The sequence below is a fragment of the Rissa tridactyla genome, chromosome 5 (assembly GCF_028500815.1).
Source record: "Rissa tridactyla isolate bRisTri1 chromosome 5, bRisTri1.patW.cur.20221130, whole genome shotgun sequence".
NCBI classification, from domain to species: domain Eukaryota; kingdom Metazoa; phylum Chordata; class Aves; order Charadriiformes; family Laridae; genus Rissa; species Rissa tridactyla.
Window position 1 is genome coordinate 27031696 of NC_071470.1, and position 25599 is coordinate 27057294.

Sequence of the window (25599 nt, forward strand, 5' to 3'; positions counted from 1 at the left end):
AAATAGTGAAGTGTGGAAATCTGTACGTCTTACAATTTCTTCGTGATACTGCAGAAATGCTTCTTGTTTACGATATATGTGAAAATGATAATTCTGCCAGTGATTTAAGTCAAGAATACACCTCTTTTTTGTGGAAACAGGGAAAATTACATGGAGATGATTCCATGATATTAAAGCCGTTCTGTAAATAGGGTCTGTCATCTTTTCAGTTCTTTCTGTGCTATCAGTTTGTGGGGCCTATTCAGAGCACACGGTTCACACATAATGAGGTGGATGTGTCTGCTTTGGTTCCTGGTATGTGTGGTAACTCTTTTTTATGCCCAAGAAGAGTGTTTTTTAATACTACTTCTGTTTAAGCTATTTGCTGTGCTTCTGGAAATGCTGATGTATTGATATCTCCATTGCCTTCAAATTTGCTCTTTCAGTTCAAGAGAAATGCTGCTTTGTAGCCTTAATTTTATTTCAGTAATCTTCATAAATGTTTCATTGATGCCGTTTAAAGGAACAACAACATGAATTTGTTTTTTCAGTTTAAGGTTTTGCAGGTTCTCATTTCTACAAGTAATTTCCTCTAAATGTTTTTCATGGCTAGAACTAAGGATGGGGGATTTCCTCCCACTCTCAACCTCTCATCTTTTTTCCTCTTTTTTTTTTTTTTTTAATCTATTTGACAGCATTAAGTCAGGTGCATATGTCTGATGTACTACTCAGAGGAAAGAAGCAGAACAAAGCAAGGGGAGAACATAATTTTCCTGGTATTTCTTAATATATCGTGCTTGCTAGCAGAAACCAAATTTTGCTAACAATAAATTCCAGAATTTCAGTAAATACTCCTCTATTGGTAATAGAAATAGAATTTTTGTTCTTATAAATGAAATAGCTATTGGAGACGTCCACAATGAAATCATGTACTATCTCTGATCGTTATGCATATGTTAGGTGGTCATGAGACTCTGGGCCTCAATAAGAATACATAGGTGTTGATGAGCTCCATTGAGGAGGCCCATATGAATGCTAAAGGAAAAGACTGAAATAGATACATTTTGTAGAGAAGCAAAATAATATTTAGGAGATAAAATATCATTCAAACTGTGGGAAAATTTGAAAGTCTCCTTTTAATGTGTCTTCTGGGAGCAGCAGCATAATAGTAATAATGCGGTCCTTGAGGAAGGGCAAATAACATCCCATCCTCTTTATAGCTCTATATTGCCTCAGATCACTTGATATGCCTGCTAGTCGCTTGCTTTGTGTACAGCTCCATCCGTCTTCCTCTTGAACAAAAGCCACATAAAGACTGAAAAATGAAACACGTGCATCGCCATTTTCTTTTAATTAATATAATTTGGCTGCAACTCCTGCTTACACCATCACTTCCTAATTTACTTCACAAAATACCTGTATGGTAGCATTGCGTACTTGGTGTCCTGGTTTCTCTCTGAGGAGATGATATAAACTTTCTGTATATTTTTCAGTTAATTGTGTAGTTCTCCACCCATTGTACTGAACACAAATTCAGTTTAGAGGAGTTGCTAGACAAGCTACTTTTTAATGACAGCGCCATTAATTTCAGTTTGCTTCTGAAGTAGTTTGCTCCCCTCTGGAAAGAAATACTGAAGATTTCCTACTCACGGATGTGTTGCAGCAGTAAGTTATCTAACCTAAAGCCATGCTTTTAGAAGGACGGAATATATCTAAATAATTCCCTGGCAAATATGTGTTTATTAGAAGTCTGTTCATTAAATTCTTCAGTGAAGGGACTCCACACACTTAGTTGCTCTTTAGTAAGATTGGTTACTATGGCTTTTTTGTAATTTTTAGTAATTGAGGTTAATTTAATTTAGTTGTCTTAGTGGACAGAAAGAACCATTTGCCAGTGCCTTTCTTTGACAAGGCAACAGGCTCAACGGAAAAAGAGACAGAAGTATATGTGTGAAGACTCCTCCCCCTCCCCTCCATGACACCAGCAAAGAATAAAAGACAATGTTATTCAAATTAAGCATCCCACATCCAATTTTGCCATCTGTGGCACCAGATTTGGTCTTTACATAATGTTCACGGAAAAAGACTATCTGTGACTGTATTGAGAAGATTATGCCTTAAGCATTTCCCAAAGGTGATGCATCAAGGTGTTACTAATGTGCCTTCCAAAGCCTGTGACGGAGACAAGCCATGCAAAGCCTGGAATGAGTTAAAATATAATTCAGTAGTAGACCATAAAAGAATATAGGAAATCCTTTGCAGTATCACACAGGAGTCAAGGAAACCAGCTTTCTTAGGTGAGATGATGTTATTCTGCTTTGGGATGTCACGAGAAAGGGCTCTTAGACTTGTTCTGTGTTTCTTTTAACGTTAATAGATCTTAATATGCAAGAAGGGATTCCCTGCTTAGGGCATGGCAGTTAAAATAAGGTCACCCCAGACACTTCAGTAGTTGTTCTCATCCCTAACACATTTCTTCCATTGTATCCAAGGGGTAATGCAAGATATCGCCATTGAAACTCTGTGGCTCCACTGGGGTCAGAACAAGAAGAAATACATTCCAGTGACAGCCAGTTGTAGCAAGTGGAAAAATGAGGTGACAAAAACTTTAATCTCAAGGATTCTGAGGAAGTTTTGCTATAATCTGATTTTTAGTAAGACAATGGAGTTCCATGTGACATTGTTTGCACTGGGTCAGAATCAACCCTCATCTACCCATAATCCCCAATAGGGTGTAAGAAGAGGAGAATGCAAGAATGGGGCAAACATGGCATTTTCCCCTTTTGCTCCCCTCACCCTGACAAGCTGTTGCTCAAGGAGTACCAGAATTACAAGGTAATATCTTAGCCTTTAATAGCCTGGATAAAATTTTTTTATTTGAATTTTTCCAGTTACTTTTCAACTTTTATATCTTTCTAGAACCCACGGCATCATAAAGCAGTGAATTTCACAGTTTTTCATACATATTGTATGAAAAAGTCCATCCTGTTGAGATTAGAGAATATCAGATACAGTAGGTGTGGGCTGGATGAAATGATAACAGTGTGGATGCTCAGCTAACTGCATAACTGTCAACACTTCACTGTCATACAAAGAAATATCAAATGGGATTCTGTGCTGGTTTATCCTGAGGCAATTCATCATAAAAAGATCCATTAATAATACGTGAGAGGTGACAAAGAACCTTTATAATCAATTATGTCGTTCAAACTCTCCAAAGGGAGAAACTTAAAAGTACTATCGAAAAGAACTATGGAAGATCATAAGAAATTGGACATGTGGCCTGAAATTGGTAAGATGAAATTCAGCAAGGAAAGGCACCCAGTTCCACACTTTAGGAAGGAAAAAAATCATATACACAAATACAAAATGTCATGTGGAACTGTGTCAAAAGGCTTACTGAAGTCAAAATCTATCATGTTTTTCATTTTCTTTCTATCAACTCAGCTTCCTCCCTGACGGTGAAAGAAGTCACACTGATCTGCACTGAGCAAATCTGTTTTGGCCGTTCTTATCACCTTAGTCTCCTCTAGTGGCTGTCAGACTGTTTGATCGGTTAATAATTCATCCTAGCGTTTTGGGGGGGATAAAAGCAAGACGCTCTATTCCTTCTCCCTGTGCAACAGAAGATAGGTGCTCCGTCTGCCCAGATCCAGTGCTCTCAGATATTGCCATCAGCTCACATCATTTCTGTGACTTTCATTAATCATCATTACGAAAGCCTCATTTTAACTAATAAATTGTGAGGTGAAAAAACAGTCTTTAGTCAATATGCATATTGATTTGAGGGGAAAAAGTTACCTAGCACTGAAGGCCATTAATTTTATCCAAGAGAAATATTTATACAGCTCATCATCTATAATTTTAAGGAGCCGTAAATAGTTGCCTACATGAGCAAACAGTTGGCTTCCAAAATTGCCTACCATACTAATTTGTTTTGCCGATAGAAAATTCCAATTGCATGAATTTTTAGATGATTTACATATGCTTTGCTCAGTCCTATGAAAGCACTGCTAAGTATGTCTAATAAGTGAAATCCAAAAAAATACTCGGTGATTCATTTGGAATATAAGATACTGAATTCTTTCAGATGCAGGGAGTTCCTAATTACTCCCTAGTCATAAATTCATCCTCATTCCAGATCTCAAATGTAAATGCGTGCAATCTTTATGGAGCAAATTTGTGAGTGGAAAAACACTCAGGTTTATGTCACTGTATTGGGCAAAATGTAATTAGAAAGAATCAGCAGTAGAAAAGAGAGAGTGATCCAGCACCTTCCTAGGACGTGGTATTTGTCAATGGCCAGAGCCCATGTGGGCACATTTTCACTGCAGGGTGGATCTCAGAGCATGACTGTGTTGACAAAGACATTATTTCTTCTTAATCATTTCATAACGCTTGAGCTTTTGGAGAGACAAAGATTACATGTGTTGAAGTAACAATGTAGTGCCTTCTGGGAGAAAAAGTCTTCTTATGAAGGTCTTCCTTACAATGCCACTCCTAAGACCCAAGGCATAGTGGGTTAGTGTATTTGTCTAGTACAAATCCTTCGGCAGGATGTATTCAGAAATTAAAAGGTTTGAAGACATATCTCCTGCTTTCAAGTATTTAAAAAAAAATACATATGTCATAAATCAAAGTCAGGATCTAGTTTAGCTTTTATAACATGAACCTGACACAAGACCAAACTCAATGCTTTTAACAAATCAGCAACAAAAGGAGCTTTGTTTTAAAAATATCTTCAATTTAAATAAGGGACACAATAGGAATAAAGTAATGGAGGGGTTTTTGTGCGCTGCCCTCAGGGCTGTTCCTAGAGGCACTGCTGGGGCAAAAGTGGCCGGCTGGAGGGAATCCCTGCATGGGCTGTGTCTTGGTCATGCTGGTCTGGCAGGCATTGAGTGTGGAGACCCTCTTTAGTGTATGGAAAATTTCATTGCCAAGTGAAGCTGATTAAGGCTGCTTTATTGCAAAATAGTTCAGACTGAGCTTAGAAATTTAGCAATCAGTTCCATCCTTTGCTGAAAGTAATCCCTAGCCTGGTACCCACAGAAGATGTGTAGGATCTTATCCTGTCATGGCAATAACACAGATACAGGCAAACTTGATATAAGAACCAGGGTAGGCACAGATTTATTTACGCCTTCTGTTTATGTGGTCAAACTTAGTGCTAGGACTCTAAATTTCATTTCAGGTACTTAAATAAAATAATCCGATTCTTTGTTTTACAACTATATAATTAATACAGTAGACAAGTGGATATACATAAAAATAGGAATCAAAAAAAGACCAATTTATAACCCTCAGTCTTCTGCTCCTCTCGTTTTCCTGGATGCAAGATACTACACATTGTGTCATAAGTAAACCTGACTGCGATATAAATGTGATTATCCATTTTAATCCTGTATTTAAAATGGAAATAAGACAGAGCTGTCTTGTCACGTTAAGTCTGAATCTAGACATACAGTCTTACTCAGACCTATATCCAAAATACATGAGAAAAAAAGTGTGGCTACTCTTGACGTTAGCATATAGATCAAACTTCTTTACAGAGCTGAGGCATCAAGAAAATCTAATAGGGTTTTCTTATTATAATTTAGGGCCAGGAAATAAGTAGGGAATAGTATTCAGTGACCTCCCGTTTGGGCTGTAGAACTTGCTTACACATTCATTTTATCCAGAGAAGCTTGTCTGGTCTTTTTTAATGCACTCTGTTTTCATTATGTCAGCTCCGGTATCTGCAGCTGACTCAAGGGAAAAGATTGACATTTGCTTTTTTAACTTTATTCACAAGTGTTTCCTGCCAGACAAAAGTAAGTTGTGTGAACTGTTAACTTAGTTTGCATATCAGTTACCTTATTATCACCAAACGTTTCTGTTGAGAGAATTTTGGTTGCAATATTTTTTTACACGTTTTCAGTAATTTCAGCTGTGTTAATTACCATGACTGGGTATAGGCTTCTACAAATTCATGTTTATGATCACACATAAACAAGTATCAGCCTACATAATTTGGCACATAACTCTCTGTGCTACCGCAGAAAACAGTTGTAAGATTCTTTTTTTGGCTGAACTTGAGCATATACTGAATTTCTTGTTATTTCATTTACTCTACCATATAGTATATTTTGACTTGTTATAGGTCTTCAATAGGTAACAGTTACCAGCACATAGCAGTGGAGCATTCAGGACTATAAATACTTGAAAACTGGTGAATCATCTTCCCTTTCTTATGAGTCATAAGCATCTTAGTGGGTTATGCAAGTTAACGAGTTTTGAATTTGTATAATCATAACTAAAAATGAAGTTGTCTGTTTATAACCTCAAAATCAACATTTTTTTCGCCAGGGAAACTTGTTATAGAAGACATGTTAGACCTTTCCTTTCAAGTATTTGTTGAAACTTTAGAGTTTATCTGAGCTTTTTTTTTTTCCATCAAGAAAAGGGGAACAAACAGTTCAGCAGAGAAATCAGAGCTACTGATGGATTGTCATAGGGTTTTTTTTTAAGAAATCCTCAAAAATAAGTCAAATTTCAGTTAGAAATAATGTAGACCTAAACAGCTTGATGCATCTGTGCACTTAAACGATTCAAAAAACCTTTTTGGCCTTGATGAAAGATGGTGCCTCCTGAGAGGCTTTTCCGCTGTGGATTGGCTCCCAGTTGAACAACCTTCATCTGCCAGTGGGCCCTGGGTTGCTTCTGCGTTGCCTTCTGACCAGCAGAGCCACAGACCCATGTCTTCCCAAACACACGTTCTGCCTTTCATGAGACCGCAGCTTTGTAATTTATATCCAGGTAGGGAGCGTGGGTTTTGATTGTTTCGGTTGACTTTTCATGGGCTTCACTCTGTGTAGTGTCCCATTTGAGCAGAGAGTGGTGTGCCTCGTTTGAATCTGTGCCATAAGCAGACGTGTTTTGTTGGGTTGGAACTGGTGGTACAAGAGGTAGGTCACGCATTGGAACAAATTAGATGTGTCCTTAGCTTTGAAAGAGAAGTAGGCATTTCTCTCCCCATAACTGTGCGAGTTGATCATGTCTAATTGAGAAGCCTTCCAAGTCTGTATTTCCTAGATCTATTAGTGTTGTCAGTGTACTTAACTTCATATAAACTTTGGAAATGATTATATGATTCCCAGCGATTCTGGTACATCATAGTGTCCTTGTGAATAAGGACAAAATTCATGCTTATTTTTTCCAGTGAACAAAGTTGGTCCATTCCATAAATCACAAGAAATATCACCAAGAATTGTAATTGTAAATTCTTTGGGGCAGAAAGTGCAGGGAGTGTCCAGAAGCTAAAGCATTCAAGTTCCTCATTGCTACTGTATTAAATAAATAGCAGTGATGAACACTTGGGAAACCTGGCATGATCTCAGGGGACAGAATGACTGCGCATGGATTTGCTTTATTTCTTCCTGAATTGCCACTGAATAAAAAAGAATTTAAATGTATTAGAAACTTATTCTTTTCTGTAAAAAGGATAGGGAGCCTGCAGATCTACTGTAATTATCTGTTCTTGGCTGCACTCAGTTAAAACTGAGAGTTCCTCACCAACCCACCTGGATTTGCCCAAGTACGTTCCAAACTGTTTATTCTCAATGCGTGTAGGCACAAGTGCATGTACACATCTTTTCAGAGGACTTAGTCCAAACTGTCCTCCTTTACTAGGGTTATTTATTCTTTGAGCTTTACAACCAGAAACCATCTAGCACTTTTTCCCCATGTTTTTCTCTGTATGAGAGCCATCTATGAACTTTTTTCCCCTCTAAGAGAAACATTGATTCCTTACCCACCAAAACCCACCAGCTTGTATTAACACCAAGATTGCTTAATCACAACCACCAATGCATAAAAAAATAAGGGAAATTCCCTGGTATGTCAGATTACACGTACAGCATCTATTGCTGAATGTGTAATTCATATCAAATTATACGTGAGGCATCTGTTGCAGAAGCCTCCATCTTCTTATGGACCGATTAGATAACTTTTCATCCCTCATAGCCATAAAAACTGACTCTGTTAAGTGTATGTGGGGCCACATGTGTTTGCAAGATGGATTCTTTAATCATAGTGGAAAATACTTGGCATCTTGTAGAGGTTTTGATGGTGCAGCAGTTGCAGGTTTAGAACATTTGGACCCCGTGAGCACAATGTGAAATTTTAATAATAACATCAGTGCGGGTCTACTTTAAACACAGCTCTGAAATAAATTGTGTTATGGAAGCTGTGGAAACTGTCAAAATGAGTATATTTGCTCATTTAAAGAAATAAGGAACACTAAATCTCTCCCCAGAGCTGCTTTCCATGTTCTGCAGCGTCACAGTGCGTGTCTCTGGTGTGGAAATCCAGCTTGGCAGGGTGCAGGGTTGGTGTGTTCTGAAGCCTGTCCTAAAATCTGCTGGTGGACCTGATGCTGTGGGAGAAGCACTTGCTGCACAAGGCGTTTATTCCCTGAGTGACTTTGCACTTTCATTTAATGCGTTTCTTCTAAATGCTCTCTGTGGAACGGTGTGCATCATCTCACAGAATTAAGGCTATTGCTCCAGATTTCATTTTAGTTGCTCATTTTATATTTTGCTTGAGGGAGGTGTGAAAGGGGGATTTCAGTCTCCAGTAAATAATGACGTGGCAAACAGCTGTGTGATTCTGACTTTTAACTTATTTGAAGTGGTACATTTTGGGCTTCATAAAATTGTTTTATCCTTCTCAGAAGAAAGCCAACTGTAATAGTTATCAATGGGAATAGTACATTAGATTTCACAACCTAACATATATATTAGACTACTCTAATGAGTCATACTAACAAAGTTTCATGTTACAACTTTTCAAGAAACTCTTCATTGTGTTCTTCTTTAGCAGATAAGCATTCAGATTTTGTGAAACTGCTTTTACCGAAGTTGTTTTATGTTCATGTGTTGAATATAAATTTGAAATGTGCATGAGTGCACAAGTATCAGTGTTATCATGCCGTGTCTGAGCAAAGTTTTCTGACAGGTGGATTTATTTTATCTGGCTATTCTAGATACATAAACTGTCCAAAATCATAACTAAATGTTGTTGCTGTGTTTGGACAAAAAAGAAATTAAAAATAAATTTTAGATTCATTTAAAAAAATTAATCTTTGCTAAAAAACTTTTAATCTTAAACTTTAAACCTTTTAATCTTAAATTCAGAGAGACGTTGAACTTAAGAAACAGCCATTCAATTAATGTACAACTATTTTTTTTTATCCCGCACCCACCCCCAATCCCTGGAAGTGTTCGAGGCGAGGCTGGATGGGGCTTTGAGCAGCCTGGTCTAGTGGAAGGTGTCCCTGCCCAGGGCAGGGGGGTTGGAACTAGGTGATCTTTAAGGTCCCTTCCAACTCTAACCATTCTGTAATTCTGTGATGATTTATGCCCTGAAAAAAAATAAGTCAAACTTCATATAGGTATCATCATATTAATTATTTTTATATAGCTAACATGCAGCATTTATTTTATTATTAAATTGTTGCACAAGAAGTTAAATGTAGTAGTAACTTTGAAATCTACCACGTCGATAATACTAAACTTGAATTTACCAATCGCATGGTTTTGATATATCTGTGGTCATATTTGCTCTGTAGTAGGAAATCCAGGCATAAAACTAATACAAATATAGCTTTGATCGTTTTCCTAGGGTTTTTTTTCAGTGGTTTCAAATAAGGATGCTGATGCTGTGCTGGCTTATTTTTTCAAAGAGGTTAAATTGTGTAAACACAATTGTGAACACAATTATGAACATATTATAGCTGATACCTAGTATAGAATCAACTCTCATGGTTATGTTCATATTTACCACGAGAACACATAACATGGTCTGAATCCTTCAGTGCTTTATCAAGAAAGTCAAATGCCATTTTTTGTTTTCCAGGGCTTAGTTATTGAACGGCTTGGACGCAGGCCTCTTCTCATCGGAGGTTTTGGGCTGATGGTTGTCTTCTTCGGAGTACTTACTGTCTCTCTGACTTTACAGGTAACGCTATGGTCACTACCTATTTTTACTCTCTCTTTTGCCTATTTTAAGCACCGAGTTCTCGATACCTGTTTGCCTCAGCATTCCTACAGAAGCCAATCCTTTTAATCAGCTTGACATAAAGATTCAAATGTCTGTCTTTTGCTTATTTAGGAATCTGTTAGTTTCAAAGTACTATGGTTAGCCATAGCAGCTTTTGCATTAAAAAACCATACGGGTTTTGTCATGTTCAGGCTCCTTAACTCAAAGATTCATGCATATCGTGAACTATTATGAAGACAATTTTACCTATAGTTACCCATATTCTGTGTTTTTGTTTATAATGCAGTCATTTTGAGATTTCTTTCATACTTTATGTCATCCTTATTCTTAGGTTTGGGTGTTTTTTTCCAGTAGTGAAAAGATTTCCATTTTTGATGTTTCTTTCAAGTTACATTTCTGATATTTTTATTGAAAATATAAAGACTTAGCCTTTGCAGACCATCTACACTTAATTTCTCAGATATTACTAGCAGTCAGTTCCCCAGCTATTTCAAATGGTCAAAGGCAGATTATTAAACCATTCTAAATACTGACCCTGAGTCATTTCTCCTTGTTTAGCTTCCATTTTCATAATGATGCTATTTCTTTCTGTTCCTGAGTGGTTTTGAGAAGTAAAGCTGACAGTCTGCAATGGCATGGGTTTGGGTGGTCTTTCATCAAGCTGTTTTTCTGCCGTCATTGACTTCTGTGTCTTGCCATTAGTCTGACTTTCAAATCTTGTTTCTTGGTTGAAGAGAGTAAGTCAGTTTGACTAGCAGCACGCCACCCTGTATGCCAATAAGTTCTGTTTGACTTACCTGTATGTACAGCACAATAAAGCTTTCCTTTGCATACCCATCATGACAACTGTGAGACAGCTCTCCAGAAGAGACGTGTTACTGCCGGTTTTGTGTGCTGAGTGAAAAATTCTCTTCCCAGTTTTGTAAAACCTAATTTGATGTGTAAGGACCTTCAGCTATTGTAAATCTCTGAAGTTTGAGTACCTTTCAGCTTTACATCCTTTCATAAGTGTCTCAATGTGTTAAGTGTTAGAGATGAGGTAATGCTTTGCACAAAGGACCAGAGTACAAATAGGCTTGATCTCAGGGAAATTTGTATCTACTCCATATTTGCACCTTCTCTGTCTCAGTGCCCTTAGACACCTTGGATCTGCCTTCAGATGAGAACTCCACAATGTGTAATTTTGATAGATCTGCAAGTCTCTTGGCTAATGTTAATTCCTAGGAGCCATGTTTTCCGTGTAACTAAAGGAATAACCCAGACTGAAAGAGAAAAAGCATTGCAAAATGGGGCTCTGTCTTTAACACTGAAATAAATAATTACCTATTTTTGCAAGTATATTTTTACAGTGCACAAAACAGGTGATGTTTTGTGATACTGCAGTTATATGTATCTTTGCAAAAACAGTAAAATTCTAATAAAAATGGCATTCACGCTTTGCTGATGGAAAGAACCCCACTGATGAAGAGAGAAAAGAATGGGAATTGGTCCTTTCCAATGGGTTTTTCACATCTGTTAGTATTATTATCAAGCATTCGCATACATGGTTAAGAAACAGTGTCCTGAAAACTCAGTAGAAATTGCTCATTGTATTTCAAGTTCCTGTATTTTAGTGGTCTGAATAAAGAAAAATCCACTTAGAAGTAGAAAAAAGATTGCCTTGTGAGGAAAATGGGTGATTCCGTTTACAGTTCCCTTAAAGAGCCATTTATAGTTTGTTCTATTTTCCCCTGTACCTGTTGTTTGTATACATGGCCCTCCTTGTCTGCAAAATCAGATTACAGCCTAATCCCTGGACTGTGTCTTTCCTCTGCTTTGCTAAGGTTCAGATACAGCTATTCTACCAAAAGGCAGCCTGTCGTGTCTAGACTTCAGCCCAGGCTTTAACTGGTGAATTTTGAAGCTCTGTGAGCCATCCTAGTTGCTCTTTTTAAATATCACTGAAACACCTGAGGAGGATGGAGGCACTGAATCTGTTCAATGGAAAGAAAAACTCTTTTCCAGGTTGTTTTGAACTTTAGCACAAGAAGTTGTAAACTTTCAGAGTTGTGACTTCTGTGGTGCAAGAGTTTGCCTGGTGTTTCTCTACAGGGATTCCACAGAGACAAAGATCTCTAATACGAATCATGTAATAAAGTTCTAGAGAAATACTGTGATTTTCTAAAGTAATGATAGACTAAATTCTGAAATGGAATCATGGAAAACACTACATTATCTGTGATTTTTTTTTTTTTTTAATATTGGTGATACATACAGTATACTGAACATGAATGTCTTTTATCTACCCAGAAAACCGTGCATTGGCTTCCTTACCTCAGTATATTTTGCATCCTTGCAATCATTGCATCATTCTGCATTGGACCAGGTATGTCTATATTTTTTTCACATTTCTTTGTACATCAAAAACACAGGTATTTTTGCACTGGCACTACGTTAACAAATTGCTTGTAGGAAACTTCACCTTACCCTTATCTGAAGACCGTGAGGGGCCTAAGACAATAAAAGGTGATAGCAACACAAAGTGACAGCAACATTCTTTATAAAAACCCATCTACACATGTATTCGCACTTAGCTGTCAGCATAATTGAGAACTAGCGCCTAAATTGCAATCAGTACCAAATTAAAATGTTGGCTATTATTGAAGGATCGCTATGATTTTGTAAATCTGTAAGAAAACTCTCAGACTGGAAGCTGAGTGTTTTATTTATTAATGCTTGTGTTAGCAGTTCAATGCCGGGCAAATGTGACACTGGAGGAAGGGGACAGCTGCACGTGGTTTCTTTCTTCTCTTTCTTTCCAAAGACACACAAGTGTTTTGCAACAGGATTTACACACAGTCTCTTTAGGAAGATGATGGAAAAGGTGGCTGTCCCGATGGTGGAGCTGCTTCTAGTCTGGCAGTTCTCTACTGATTGCATGCGTTTCAAATCCAATGTGTTTGTAGGTTGTAATGAGTTTATCAGACCTATTATCCCAGCCCAGTTTTGATTATGTGGAGATGGATACAAATTTATACATAAACCAGTACCTGCAGGTTGTAATTTTTGTATTTGTTTAAGATACTAAAGAGTAATAAAGCCAGACCTTTCTCAAAAGTGTAGACTGAAAGGGCCAGAGCAACAGTCAAGTCTCAGCAAGGGCAGTTCTGACTGGATAGAAGAGAAAAAGATTTACACGGAGAGCAGTTAAGCACACGTTGCTCAAAGAGGCCGTGAAACGGCCATCCTTGAAGCTATTTAAAACTCAGCTGGACAATCATGAGCAACTGGCCCTGCTTTGACCAGAGGCTGAACTCCAGAAGTGCCTTCCAACCTGGTTTATCCTGTGATTCTAATGGCATCATATCTTTGGAAAACACATTTTAGTTGATATTCATAATATGCAAATACTTGCCTGAGTGTACTATTTCTCTAAACAGTGTTGCTGTAGCCTTCAGATACTTGATCAGAATAGTATCCTGCAGTTATCAAATAATGAAACGTTAACCAAAATTATTTGCAGATAGATGAAGAGGAATTTAATCCAAATTCAATTCATGCACAGAATGAGATGTCAAAACAGTGCTTAAATTTTCAAAGATTCTCTCGCAAACCGTTCTCCACAAAAAGGCAAAAAATTAGCTGCTTTTTAGGAGTTTTTTTCCCAGGTGTTCTGCTGTAAACCTGAAAGCAAGACTTCTGTTCCCTTGAGTTCTTGATTTTTTTTTTCATGCACCGTTTATTGCCTCTTTTTCTTTATAAAGAGTTTGACATTAAACATTAATCAACTGTTTATACATCTTCACCACTGAAGTGATCTAATTAATTGATTGTGGTTTATTTGGGGAAAGAAAGAGTTGCTGATGTCTCATGTGACTCTAATGAAACATTGCTGTAATTCTATGGATCCTCTTTTGGAAAAGTTGAGGAAAAATTATACTGCTTTAGAGGAAAATGGGGAGATCAAAATATTCCTTTTCCCCTTGCTTCTGGAAAAACAGTTTGTCACTAATCTCTGGGCTTATTCCTTTGCATATGGTAGCTGACTGGAAGAAGGAAGGAGTCAAACAGGCTTGACTAGGGTCATTAATGCACCTAATGTTGGACTGTAGGTGATCTGTGGAACTGTTCTTCCTCACCTCCAGCTCTTCTTGCAAGGCAGATAGTGCAAACCATCTTGCAATCCATTTGTCCTTCTGTAAAGACAAATCTCAGGTTCACCTAAGTCCCTAGTATTGCAGACATATATTTCTTAGATTGAGTTATTTTTTTAAAAAAGAAGAATTTGATGGAATGGAACTGCTCTTGCATTTTGAATACCTAAGGAAAGTCAAATGTTGACTTGAAACTTCTTGAAAACTTCCCTTCCAGTGTTTTAAGTAGCTCAGACAATTTAAGTAAGCGCACCTGCTTGCAACATCTGCCTTTGTTTTTCAAAAAAACTCTATTGAAACAGAGTTTAATTTTTTTTCCATATTACAGATGCACTCCACTGATTTTTAGAACTTGCAGATTAATTTGTTCTTACAATGTATTTTCAGCATATAAAGATTAACCTTCTACATTTCTCCTTCACCTGACCGTTCTTCGGAATGGATTCTGGTTTTCTTCACTTAGCTTCTTTCCTTTTACTAATTGCTATTTGGGATTTTCTGTTGTACTTTGCATGCTCTTTGGAGCAGTGTCTGCAGGACAGCTTTTGTTTGATATTACTTACTTGCTTTCTACAGGAATTCTTTAAATCTTTTTGTGTTTTTGATTGTGCTCATTGCTTTTAAAACCAAACAACATTAATACTGTACCAGTAGCTATCTAATTGGCGCCTCTGCCTTTCCTGTGCATGTTCAAATTTTTGTAATACCTGACAATAGTGAGAATATCCCAGTAGCACTGAACATTGCTTTGCTTTTTATGAAAATTTTGTTAATTGACACTTCAGCTGTTGCGAAGAAGTTGAGAAGAATCATATTCTTGTTCCTCTGTTCGCTGACTTCAATGGGGTTGGATTTATCTTCAGTGAAACTTTTCTGTTCTGTTTAGTGGGGCCTAGGAGATCTAAACTACTTGGCTACCTCTTAGCTGGGAGCAGTTCTCTTTCAGAATACGGAAGCAACTTCCATTATTAGCCACGTTTAAGCTTTTTGCTTATAGACAGTGGAGCAAGGATGCCAAAGTTTTTGAGTCCTTAATTACTACACAAAGAACAAAATTGAATAGTTTTTACTTCTGCTTTTTTACTTCGGAACTTTGTAGTCCAGTAGGAAATCTGTACTTCTGGATCTTCCTAGATAGGGCAAGGGCTACTCACTAGCTATTACGGGCTGATTTAAAATTGCTTTGTTTTGTTCAAAACTATACTGTGATAGTAGGATACCCTATATGTGGCAGATACAGCATATAAATATATCTGTATCATACATATACTAAGGAACTAAGCATTTTCTCAGGGGGGCATGCGATGAGAGTGGAGTGTTATGGTACACAAAAATATAATTTCTTTAAATGGGAAAGTCACTGCTGAAAATTAACCTTATCTTTCATTTCCTACTAATGTTAGAGTTTTAGCAAGAGGAAGTAAGTAGGAAAGAACACATTTTTTTAACACATCTCCAATGCAGTGGTTGTTAGAGAGTATCTAAAGAAAAGTACGAGCAGGGCAAGCAGGCGAGACGCTTTTCCAGAACCTGCACACAGTTTTTTCAGCTTAGGGTCTTCCTGAGGCATAGTTTCCAAGATTTTCTTAGTTTTCCATTAATATGTTCATTCTCTGTCTGAAACTGCAAAATTTTTGCATCCTTTAGCAAAGAAATCTACATGTCTACCACCTCTCATGTGCATGAAGACATCCTTTGTTTTGCTTTGCGTGTTGCCCTTTAGGTCTTGCATTGGAGGAAGCGGAACAGCTGGTCCCCTTTTTCCCTCTTCAAGTTTCTTGTGATCTTGTAGACTTACCTTATCACCCTCATATTTTTCCAGAATGAATGGCTATTTCTTACTGCTTTCTTCTCAGTGATATTTTATGACATCCCTTTTGCAGGAAAATTTCACACTTCACTATCTAGTATTCTTTTGCAGCAGTCTGGTAGTTTAACAAGACAAGGATGAAGTTTAGGAATAACTTTCCTGCCTTTCTGATCAGTTAAAAGGGTCTTTCCCCAAGAAAATTAGTTGCATACTCTTTATTATTGAGTTGAAGATTTTTAATGTTTTTAAGTACTATTGTCATGGTATTACTAACCCATAGTATCTTATTTAATTCCTTCCATAGTTATTTAGAGCATTTCGGCATTCTTCAGAGTAAATACTTCATGGTTTGTAATGATTCTGCAGATACAGAATTTCATCTAGGATGAATTCAGTTTTTTACATTCATCGAGCTATCGGTGCTTGGAAGAATTATCCCCTCTAAAAATAGTAAATAACATGAGGAATTGAACTTATGAAAATACTGCTTTAAAATTGCCTTTAAAAATACAATATTTTCTTTCTTGTTAGAACATCTGATACTTTCTTGATAGCTTAGAAGTTGTGTGGTCTCCCACTTTCTGATAGCATATGGATGAGTCCCATCTGCTCCTTTGCAGCTAGGATCAGCTGTTACTATAAACTGTGGAGTTTTTTGATTTGTTTCATTTTTCTGAACTCGGCTTCTCAGCTTGCAGATGTTTTTCAGGCATATTATAAGGGACCGAAACATTAATGCTAACAACAGGTACATTCAGACGTGTGTGTGATTTGGCACTTCATCATTTTTATCAAAACACAAACAGCAGGAAGCTTTCGTGCATTTACTAAAAATTAAAGGGACCCTTATGTTCAAGGTAGCCAATCTATGATCTGAAAGAAAAAAAACCTTCAAAAATTGCTTATTGTTTTATAGATTAAGGAGCTGTGCTGTTCCAGACAGTTGCTTCATTTTGCCTGTTTGGTCAATTATACATGACTTGAAGGTATTTGGTTGCAGAGGAACATACTGTTTTTCAATATAACTTTTGATTATGGGACCATATTAGTAAATAATTTTACAGTTTTCACTTCAAGAAGAAGGCAGAAGCTTCATGGAAATGTTTTTCTTGGTCTCATGTTTGACCTGAAATGAATACATGTTACGTTTCAACTGAAGAATTGTCATCCAGCAAAGAGTAAATAGAAAGAACTGAGGGGATTCGTTCTGGCTCCTAAGGAAACAACAAGCACAAAAAAAAAATGCCAAAGAAAAATAGTAAGAGAACATTTTCAGTATCTCCACAAAGCATTTCTGCTTTTTGGGTTGGGCATCATGAGCAAATACATTGATTTAGAATGCCTTTACTGTGAGTGGGTAAATAACGTGCAGCTCCTTGGAAATTTGGGTAGTGATAGATGGGCTTAGGTACATGTCAAATGTCTTCCTTCTTTAACCTTGTCTTAGTATTTAAGCAAGAAGGAAAAGCTAAAAGTAGTTATCCCTACTTTCTCAATTAAACCCGTGTGGCTGCCTCTTCATGACCACTGGAGCATACTGAAGTGTGCTTGCACGATCTGTGTGTCTTTCAGGAAAACCACACTAAAATCTGACTTAAACACAACAAGTGTAGGTTCTGCCTATTTTTATCTATTTACTTGAATTCCCAGTTCATTCATTGTGCCTTTGCAACAGTTGCTGTGCAAACAAGTGATTTTTGATTTTGCTGGGTTAATTGAAAAAATATCTATACACATGTGTGCGTTGGGTGACTGGAAATAGTTTTATAAAGTTGCTGGAGATTGACTCCTTTTACCTACCAGCCAAATAGCTAAAAAACAAAACAAAACACAACAGCAGCAACAAAACCAACTTACCCAGAATGTGTCCAGTCCAGGGATAGTTTCCTTATTTGCTTTCAGGTATGTGACCCCACCTGCCAGGCAGGCAGTCATGTATTCTGGGGATGAGGGTCTTTCAGTCTTTGTTTGTGATGCTGTTCCAGTTTGTATAAAACAATTAAACATTCATTCTCTGAAGTAGAGAATGGTTGTTCTGCGATGTGTTAAGAGATTCAACCCAGATGGTGAAACATGTGGGGGAAAAAAACCCTGATTAATTGGGGATTACAGCAATGTTGGCATGGACTTCCAGATAACCTTCCCAATGGAAATAAGCATGACAAAGATACAGTGAGACCCTGAGAACTTGGGAAACTTGGCATAAAGCATTTCCATGCACTGTCTTTGTATGAAGAGATTTATTAATAGTTTTTCCTTAGAAGAAAATTCTGTTCAAGTGTAACATCCTTCTATCCAGTCTTGATAAACGGAGGAGGCAATGTTGCAGAGATGGGAAAGGAAACCATGATGGGGGAGGTTAGGTATGATGCTTGTCTTTAACTAAATGAAAGGGTGGGAGGTGGTGGACTGTTTCAATAATATATCTCGCTTTGAAGTAATCCTTCCTTTATCAGCTTCTTTCAGAAATGGAAAAAGTGTTGTGTCTTGAATCAAACTTTTGCATATTTGGCGGCTCTGGAAATACAGTGAACTGGAGCGCTGGACTTATTTTACCATTGGGAGCAAGCAGAAATAACCCAAGCCCCGATTGTTGCAGTAAGACCTGTAAAAGGTGGTTGTGTAGCACAAGTGTGTTGCCCTTCCTTCGACTGCTGTACCTCGGAGGTTGGTCACACATGTGCCCAGGCAGGCATGCGGTAACATTCCCCTCTTCCAGGGAATGTTCCCCAGGAATTTCTTGGAGTCCTCTGGAACAAAAAAATACAGGTTTTATTACAACAAGCAGTAATACTAGGGGAAGTTCCAGAAATCTGAGGGGTTGCTTTTATATCCATTGCTTGATTATCATAAATCAAGACATCTTTGTGCAGGAACTTTGTGATATTTTGGTAGTGCTTCCAAGTCTGAGGTTAATGATTTGTTGGAAATTTCACTTCATCTTCCACAATTTACCTGTTTCTAGTAATAGGACATATGTAACTGCAGGCACTTGGAGAGAAAAAGAGGCTTAGAAACTCAGGAATAGGGTGAGGATTTAAGATTGTCTGAAAATGCCAGCTAGCTAAGGGAGAACGTAAGAATTGTATCTGTAAGTGTCACATGGAAAACTTCTCCATAGCTCTTTGTATTTTATCTAAGTCATTTGAAAGATTGTTTTATATTAACACTCTATATGCACATTCATTTACATATTTTCTTAGAGACCTAATGCATCATATTGTCATGCATTGTCTCTCTGTATTGTAATGTGAAAAATGCTCATTGTGTTGTCATGTGTCATGTCATCATTTTTTTGAGATGAAGGCTTAGAGTTGAATGTTAAAGCACAAAATTGCTCATGCAGCAGTTTGCCAGGAAGGCTGCAAGGAAGGACTACTGTGAAGGTGAAGAAGATAGATTTGTTTGTTTGTTTGTTTGTTATTTTTTTTTCTTAATATGAAAATATACGGAATAACTTTATAGTGTCTTAACAAAAAAGACTAAGAATAGGATTTCTGTTTCTAAATACATGGGCAGAAGGCACAATAACACCGAGAAGACAGAATAAGCTGAAGGTAAATGTTGTAGAAAATCACAACAAAAAACTCAACTCAAACCTAGCTAGCCATTAATAAATTTAGAATAGAAATTGGAAGAAGACTCCTAGCAGTGGCTGAGTTCTGTATCAGCTTCACAATGGAAACAGCAAAAGGAGAAGCTAAACACAGGAGTTTTATAAATTTCTAAAAGGACTGTATGAAGTACTGCCTGAAATAGCTGAGGACTGGATTTGAACCAGATGATCCAGTCTGATCCTGGGTTCCTTTATCTCCAAGTCCTATGTTCTTCCTTTATCTCTTAGTGAGATGCTTGATCCTCTGTGTAAAGTCTGTCCTTTTTTCCATTTGTCAAAAAGCCCATGTGGCTGCAAAGATGAGCGTGTTCTCAGAGAGGATTTTCTAGCTGGTCGTTACATAGAGCGTGTAGCCTGTGACTTTATTTACATCAATAGCTGCTATTTTTAAATCAGTGGCGCTACAGTGAGGAGAAAGCAGGAGTCTCTGGTTAATCCTTATACAGTGGCTTCAGGGCATCTGACTTTTCTGTCTTACACTGTGTAACGTCTTAGAAGTAGTTACCCTGGTCCTAAATCCTGTAGGTATTTCTGTGGATGAGTGGTGCTTTCCTTCAGACAAATTCCTGCGGACTCCAGTGGAGTTTGTGTAAGGTTGAAGTTAGTCTGAATAGAATCAAACATGAATCAGTGTGATTTTGCTTCAGTTCCTACTTTTAAAATAAGTTCCTATTCATTATGTGTAAGGATGACAAAATCAGATCAGTGGTATGTTTCCAGTCACACTGTCGTCACAGGAAGGGGAAATTGATAAAATTCACTCCCTAATGGAATGTGAAAAAGTAGTAATTTCATGGTAGTGAGATCTTCATTTTTTGACTGTTGCTTTTTATAGTGATTGCATTTTCAGACACAGCTAAGAAACATTAACAAACGAAACCATTTCAGAAAAATGTTTCACTCACTTTTTGTCTCTTTTGAGAGTTTTGTCTTATCATTTAGTTTATAACAGTTGCCATGGTTTATGGAGAGTAAGTGAAGTCTTTCCTAGCACAGCTGAATACTGACACAATAGAAACATGATAATGGTACGTTCAGCATGTGTTAAATTGGCATTATGAAGTAAACTAAAGAAGACTCAGAGGAAATCATTGCTGTGCCCTGAGGTGTATCAAAGATATTTTGATATTTAAAGTTTAAATCAGCCTGTGCTCTTACTCTGAATGCCAACATGCAGCTGTATTGACAGCAGAGCGGTTGTGATAAAAGGGTCACTTTGAAAGTCATGAGGTTTGTTCAATCTGAAATGCCATCAGGGAAGAGAAAAAAATCTTCTCTTGGATGTGAAACACAACCAAAGGTGTGATTGCACACACGTAGACATAAAAGTACTGAAATGAAAGGCAGCATCAGTATTATTGCCTGAAATAGGCATTTATAGAAGCTTTGTGTGATGTTATGTTAGCTTCTCCACTTAGAGTGGGATGTAAGAATTTCTAATGCTTATGGCCTCCCACAGAGGCATTCTTTTAGTACACGTTTTTTAGTGCACTTCGAGGAAGAGTTTGGAGCTTGCTCGTGTGGAAAAAGCCTTCTCTTTGTACTAGAAAAGTGTATCATGTTAAAAAGAAACAAATAAACCTGTGTTGCTATATATTTAATTAAAAAGTGGTAGATTTGAAAGTTTAGGTTAATTTTCAAAATGTCTTTTATTCTGTGAACTGGAAGCCTTTACAGTCTTTCCAGGAGGTAAGCATCCTTTGACAATGTCAAATAGTTCCCTCATCAGATAAGAAGGGTATTTATGCAGAAATAAGCTTTAATTTTCCTGGATATTTAAGAAAAGGTTTGGTTTGTTGATGGTTTTAAGGCTTTTGTGGGCACAACAGTAGATTTAAAACATGCTGCACTGAAAGCAGTTAAATATTCCAAACATGAGTTACGATTCTATTCAATAACTGGATTGTAACTCAAACAACGAGTTATCATTCATAATAACCTGGAGATAAATGATTGTTATGAGATACGTACCAGTCTTGATTGAAAATTTGCTGAGGGATCTCTGGCCCCATCCCCTGCCCTGTTCATCTTCATTGAACTTTTTTGTGGGGGAAGATAACTTGCCTCTTGAATATAGTAAATACAGTGTCATTCAATATATATTTTGGGATTAATAACTGGTTTGTTTTGTTTGAATACTTCTCTCTTTAAAGAACAGCATTGAGTAAATGTGTCTTTTTTTAACAGTTCTGTTACAGAACTGATTTCAATTCTTTATAATTAGTGGAAGTTCTAAAGAAAAACGAACCCCTAGTATTTGAAAGGTAACCTTATCCGTTGGATAACGGAATTGCTGGAGATGACACATGGAGTTCTTAGCAGCAGGAAAACTTACGAACGTCATACCTTTAACAATAGATTTTACAAATTATCTTAATTGAAGCTTTCAAAATGTGAATGCTTTGACACTTGAGAGCACTCCTCTTACCTGAACTAGCATGTTTTCCTGACTGATCGCTAATTACTTGCTGAAGGTTCACAACTCCAACACTTAAGAAATTTACTGCTGCAAAAATGCATCCATTTGTTTTAGAGCTTCATGTAACTGAAAAATTGATTTATTCAAAAGCTGTGTAAGTACCTTAGGTACATTATTCAGATTAATGCCGACTGAATATAGAAAGCCTAGTAAAAAAAATATACTGTTTCTTCTGTGAATTAGTATAAGATATTTATACTTACAAAAGTGCAAACTAATAAATATATAGAACAGTAAATGTAGAACTAATGAATGTAAGACAATAAAAATATTTTATTTTCCTTGTGCCCAGGCACTATGCACAGCAAAGAAAAGTTCTAAGTTCATCTCATCTATTTTTGGCTAAGCTCCATGCCTAGCATTTAAATGCAAATGTTTTATGAGTTTTATGTTGCAATGAAAGTTGCTCTGGGGTCTAGGCAGTGTTTCTTGATAGCCAGATTACTATGTAGAAAGCTAAATAAACAGCACTAAGACACTTGCCTGGGAAACTATGGGTCAGAAGGACAATTGCATGAACAAGGGTAGTCTGATGGTGTCAGTTTGACCAAGTAAGCAGTTGTTTCCTTTGAATCTCTAGATGTTATCTGTCTTACTCTGGAAACTTCACTTTTGTGGCAACACTCAGTTACCACTTCGGCAAATTCTTTGTGAATTTCATCAGAAAGAAGTTTTATATCTTTCATCGCAGCAAGACTGTTACTGTCTTTTTCAAGCTGGTACTTCTAGTCAAAGAGCACCTTCTGGCGCTGTCTTCATTTTCCTTTCTGCTCGGTGACAAAGAGATATTGCTATTTGCTGTATCTATTTTGGTTATTGGCCACAGTAAGGAAAATAAAATATTTTTATTGTCCTACATTCATTTGTTCTACAACTATGCTCTCCATACCCTGTCTACCATCCTGGAGCAGCAGACAAATTCTTTAATCACTGGCATTTGAGGCCCCATGTCCTAAAGACTTGAGCAGTTTCCAGAAATCATAAACAGTGAAGACATGGTCTGTTACCCATCATAAACAGGAGGAGGAGGACTGGGAGAGGCTCTTCTGTCCCAGCTTCTCTGAAAATGTGGTCCACTATTTTTACTTTCGGAGTCCTTCAGGACAAATGCAGATACACAATGACATCCTTGTGCACTGCTACTATGATTAATTTGTTTGTTAAAATATTTCATGAGGAAAGCCTGACATGCCAAACTGAGTTTTCAAGACTGTTTTAGCTTGCACAGGTTCACAACCAGCAGCATTTTGTGCTAATGGGCTGTCAACCCAAATTCCTGACAGAGAAATCATGTCTGATGACTTTATATTTTTTTCAGGAGATTATTGTAGAAGTGATAAGCCAAGACTAGATAGTGTTTGGGTTTTTTTCTGTTTTCAGTCCTGTTACAGTGATGTGACATTTTGCTGTTATAGTGATGTGACAGTTACGAATATTTCACTTACCTAGGACTGATCAAACTGCCTGAGTCTCTAATTCAGGTATTTCCACGATACTGCCCTCTGTATGGTGGATGAGAATGTAAGGGACCCTTCCAGTGCTTTTATTAAAGTAAAAACTCTTTTATTGATCTTGTCGTTGAGATCATTGTTTTTAATAATGTAATATTAACAGAAGTGGTGTTAATCAGTCTCTGATCATCATTGTTACTGAGAATAATTATAAATTAATTATATCATAGACACTTAGTCATAGCTTAGTAAAGAAATTTTTTCTTCACATTCAAATAGAACAGAACATCAGGCTATAATTAGGGTTCTGATATGATAAAGTGAGTCTGAAAATATCGCAGAAATGTTTAAAAGACTATTTACATGTAGTTAAAAGTTGAGTGTATTTTTTAATTGTATTTTATTCTTACATAGTTATGCAGAATTTTAATGGTGAAGAAAAAAGAAATATTGCAAAGTACCACAGTAGAAATTTGATGTTGATGTTCAGTTTTTACCAAAAAAAAAAGACAACACAAAAAAAAATTCAACCAATAACAAAAAATCACAAAATACCCCACCAGATTGAAAGTGTTACCAGAACACAAAAAAAATTATATTGGATTTGTACAGCAGTTGGCAGAATGGCCTATGTCTGGACTGCTGGTTTCTATTATGATAAAAAAAGCAAAAAAGGAAAAGCTATTAAAAAATTAATATATTACTCAGGCTTCCAGGAAACAGCTGTATATTATAACTCGTGTAAAGAACGGTACCGTAAAAGTACTGAAATTATTGGTGTTCTTCAGTTATGTAGTAAGTATTTTGCCTTCATTAAACAAATTTTCAGAGAAAAATGATTCAGTCAGTAAACGACTGCTTATAAAATTCTGCTTGAGAATGCTGCCTTATGGAACTAAAAATTATTGGAAAATGCACTAATTGTTCAAGAGGGGGACAAGTTCACTGAAGAAGAAATTATCAGATGGTTCAGATAAGGGTATTCTTTTGTCTTTTGCATTACAAAATTACATGGAATATCTGCTTTAGAAATAGCTACCTAAATGGATGTAGAAAGAATATTGTGTGGTTTCCTCATTAACAAATAGCCTTGTTGTGGTATGTCAACCATTTTAGTGTGAATTACCTGAGAACTAAGAATTAACATTTTACCTAACAATAATATACCACAGTATGTCAGTATTTTTGTTCTACACCATTGCTTAGTTTATTTATTTACCCTGAATGATGTGGGTTACCTTGCACCAACAAAGTTCAGAATAACTCCAGAACTGGCTTTCTATATGCTGTTAGAGTTTTATAGATGCTAAACCAAAGGCCAGTTAATCGATGCAAAAACCCTTTCCACAAAATTTTGTATTAAAAATTAGACTGTCAATAACCATAGGTACTAATTATTGTGTTACTGTTTGTTTGACAGGTTTTGTATTATTTATGCTTTCTAATTTGGTGTTATGGTTTACACGTTTGGTTTGCCATAGACTGACTTAGCTTTACATGTTCTTTATTCAAGTGGCCTTTAATCTAAAGCAGAAACGACCATGCTCTTCAAATGGTACAAGTTAATGGAGTTAATGAACTATAGTGTTTTATACAAGCAAAGTGCCTGTTTTGTTTGATTCTGCGGTAAATGAGATCAGCAGTTCTCTGGTGGAGAAGAGCTGGAGACAGATAGCAGAGTCTGTAGCATGAGGCTGTGACTCAGTGCACCCCTGTCACACATTCTGCTCCCAGTTCTCTCAACAGGATTAGCTGGGCAATACAGCCGTCATATCTGACGAGGTAATGTTTTATTTGGTGGGGTTTTGTTTGCGTTGTTTGTTTGTTTGTTTTTTAATAGCTAAGGCCCCGTTAGAAACTAACAGCCTTTTGCTGTCTCACTGAAGAATATTGGTTGCTTTTCCAGCAGTTTTCTTTCAGGATATTTATCTCACTTCTATTGCTAGTCTCCCATAGCTGCCCTCTAGAGTTGTATTTTGCCCCTTGAATTGCAAATACTGAAGCCTTTCATGGAGATAGGCAATGAGATCTCACAACCCTACTAGGATATGTCAGTCTTCTCTACGTGCCTTGCCTTGCAGTCAAAAGCT

The 25599-nt window shown here is 37.0% G+C and overlaps 1 protein-coding gene across 3 annotated transcripts in view; it reads left to right on the plus strand.

Annotated features, from left to right (window-relative positions):
• SLC2A9 (solute carrier family 2 member 9) overlaps positions 1 to 25599 on the plus strand; it is a 111625-nt gene that overhangs the window by 56822 nt on the left and 29204 nt on the right. For all 3 annotated transcript variants that reach the window (XM_054202859.1, XM_054202858.1, XM_054202860.1), the window contains 2 exons: positions 9877 to 9978; positions 12310 to 12385. In XM_054202859.1, the coding sequence (XP_054058834.1) occupies positions 9877 to 9978; positions 12310 to 12385 (178 nt within the window). The remainder of the gene's footprint in view (positions 1 to 9876; positions 9979 to 12309; positions 12386 to 25599) is intronic.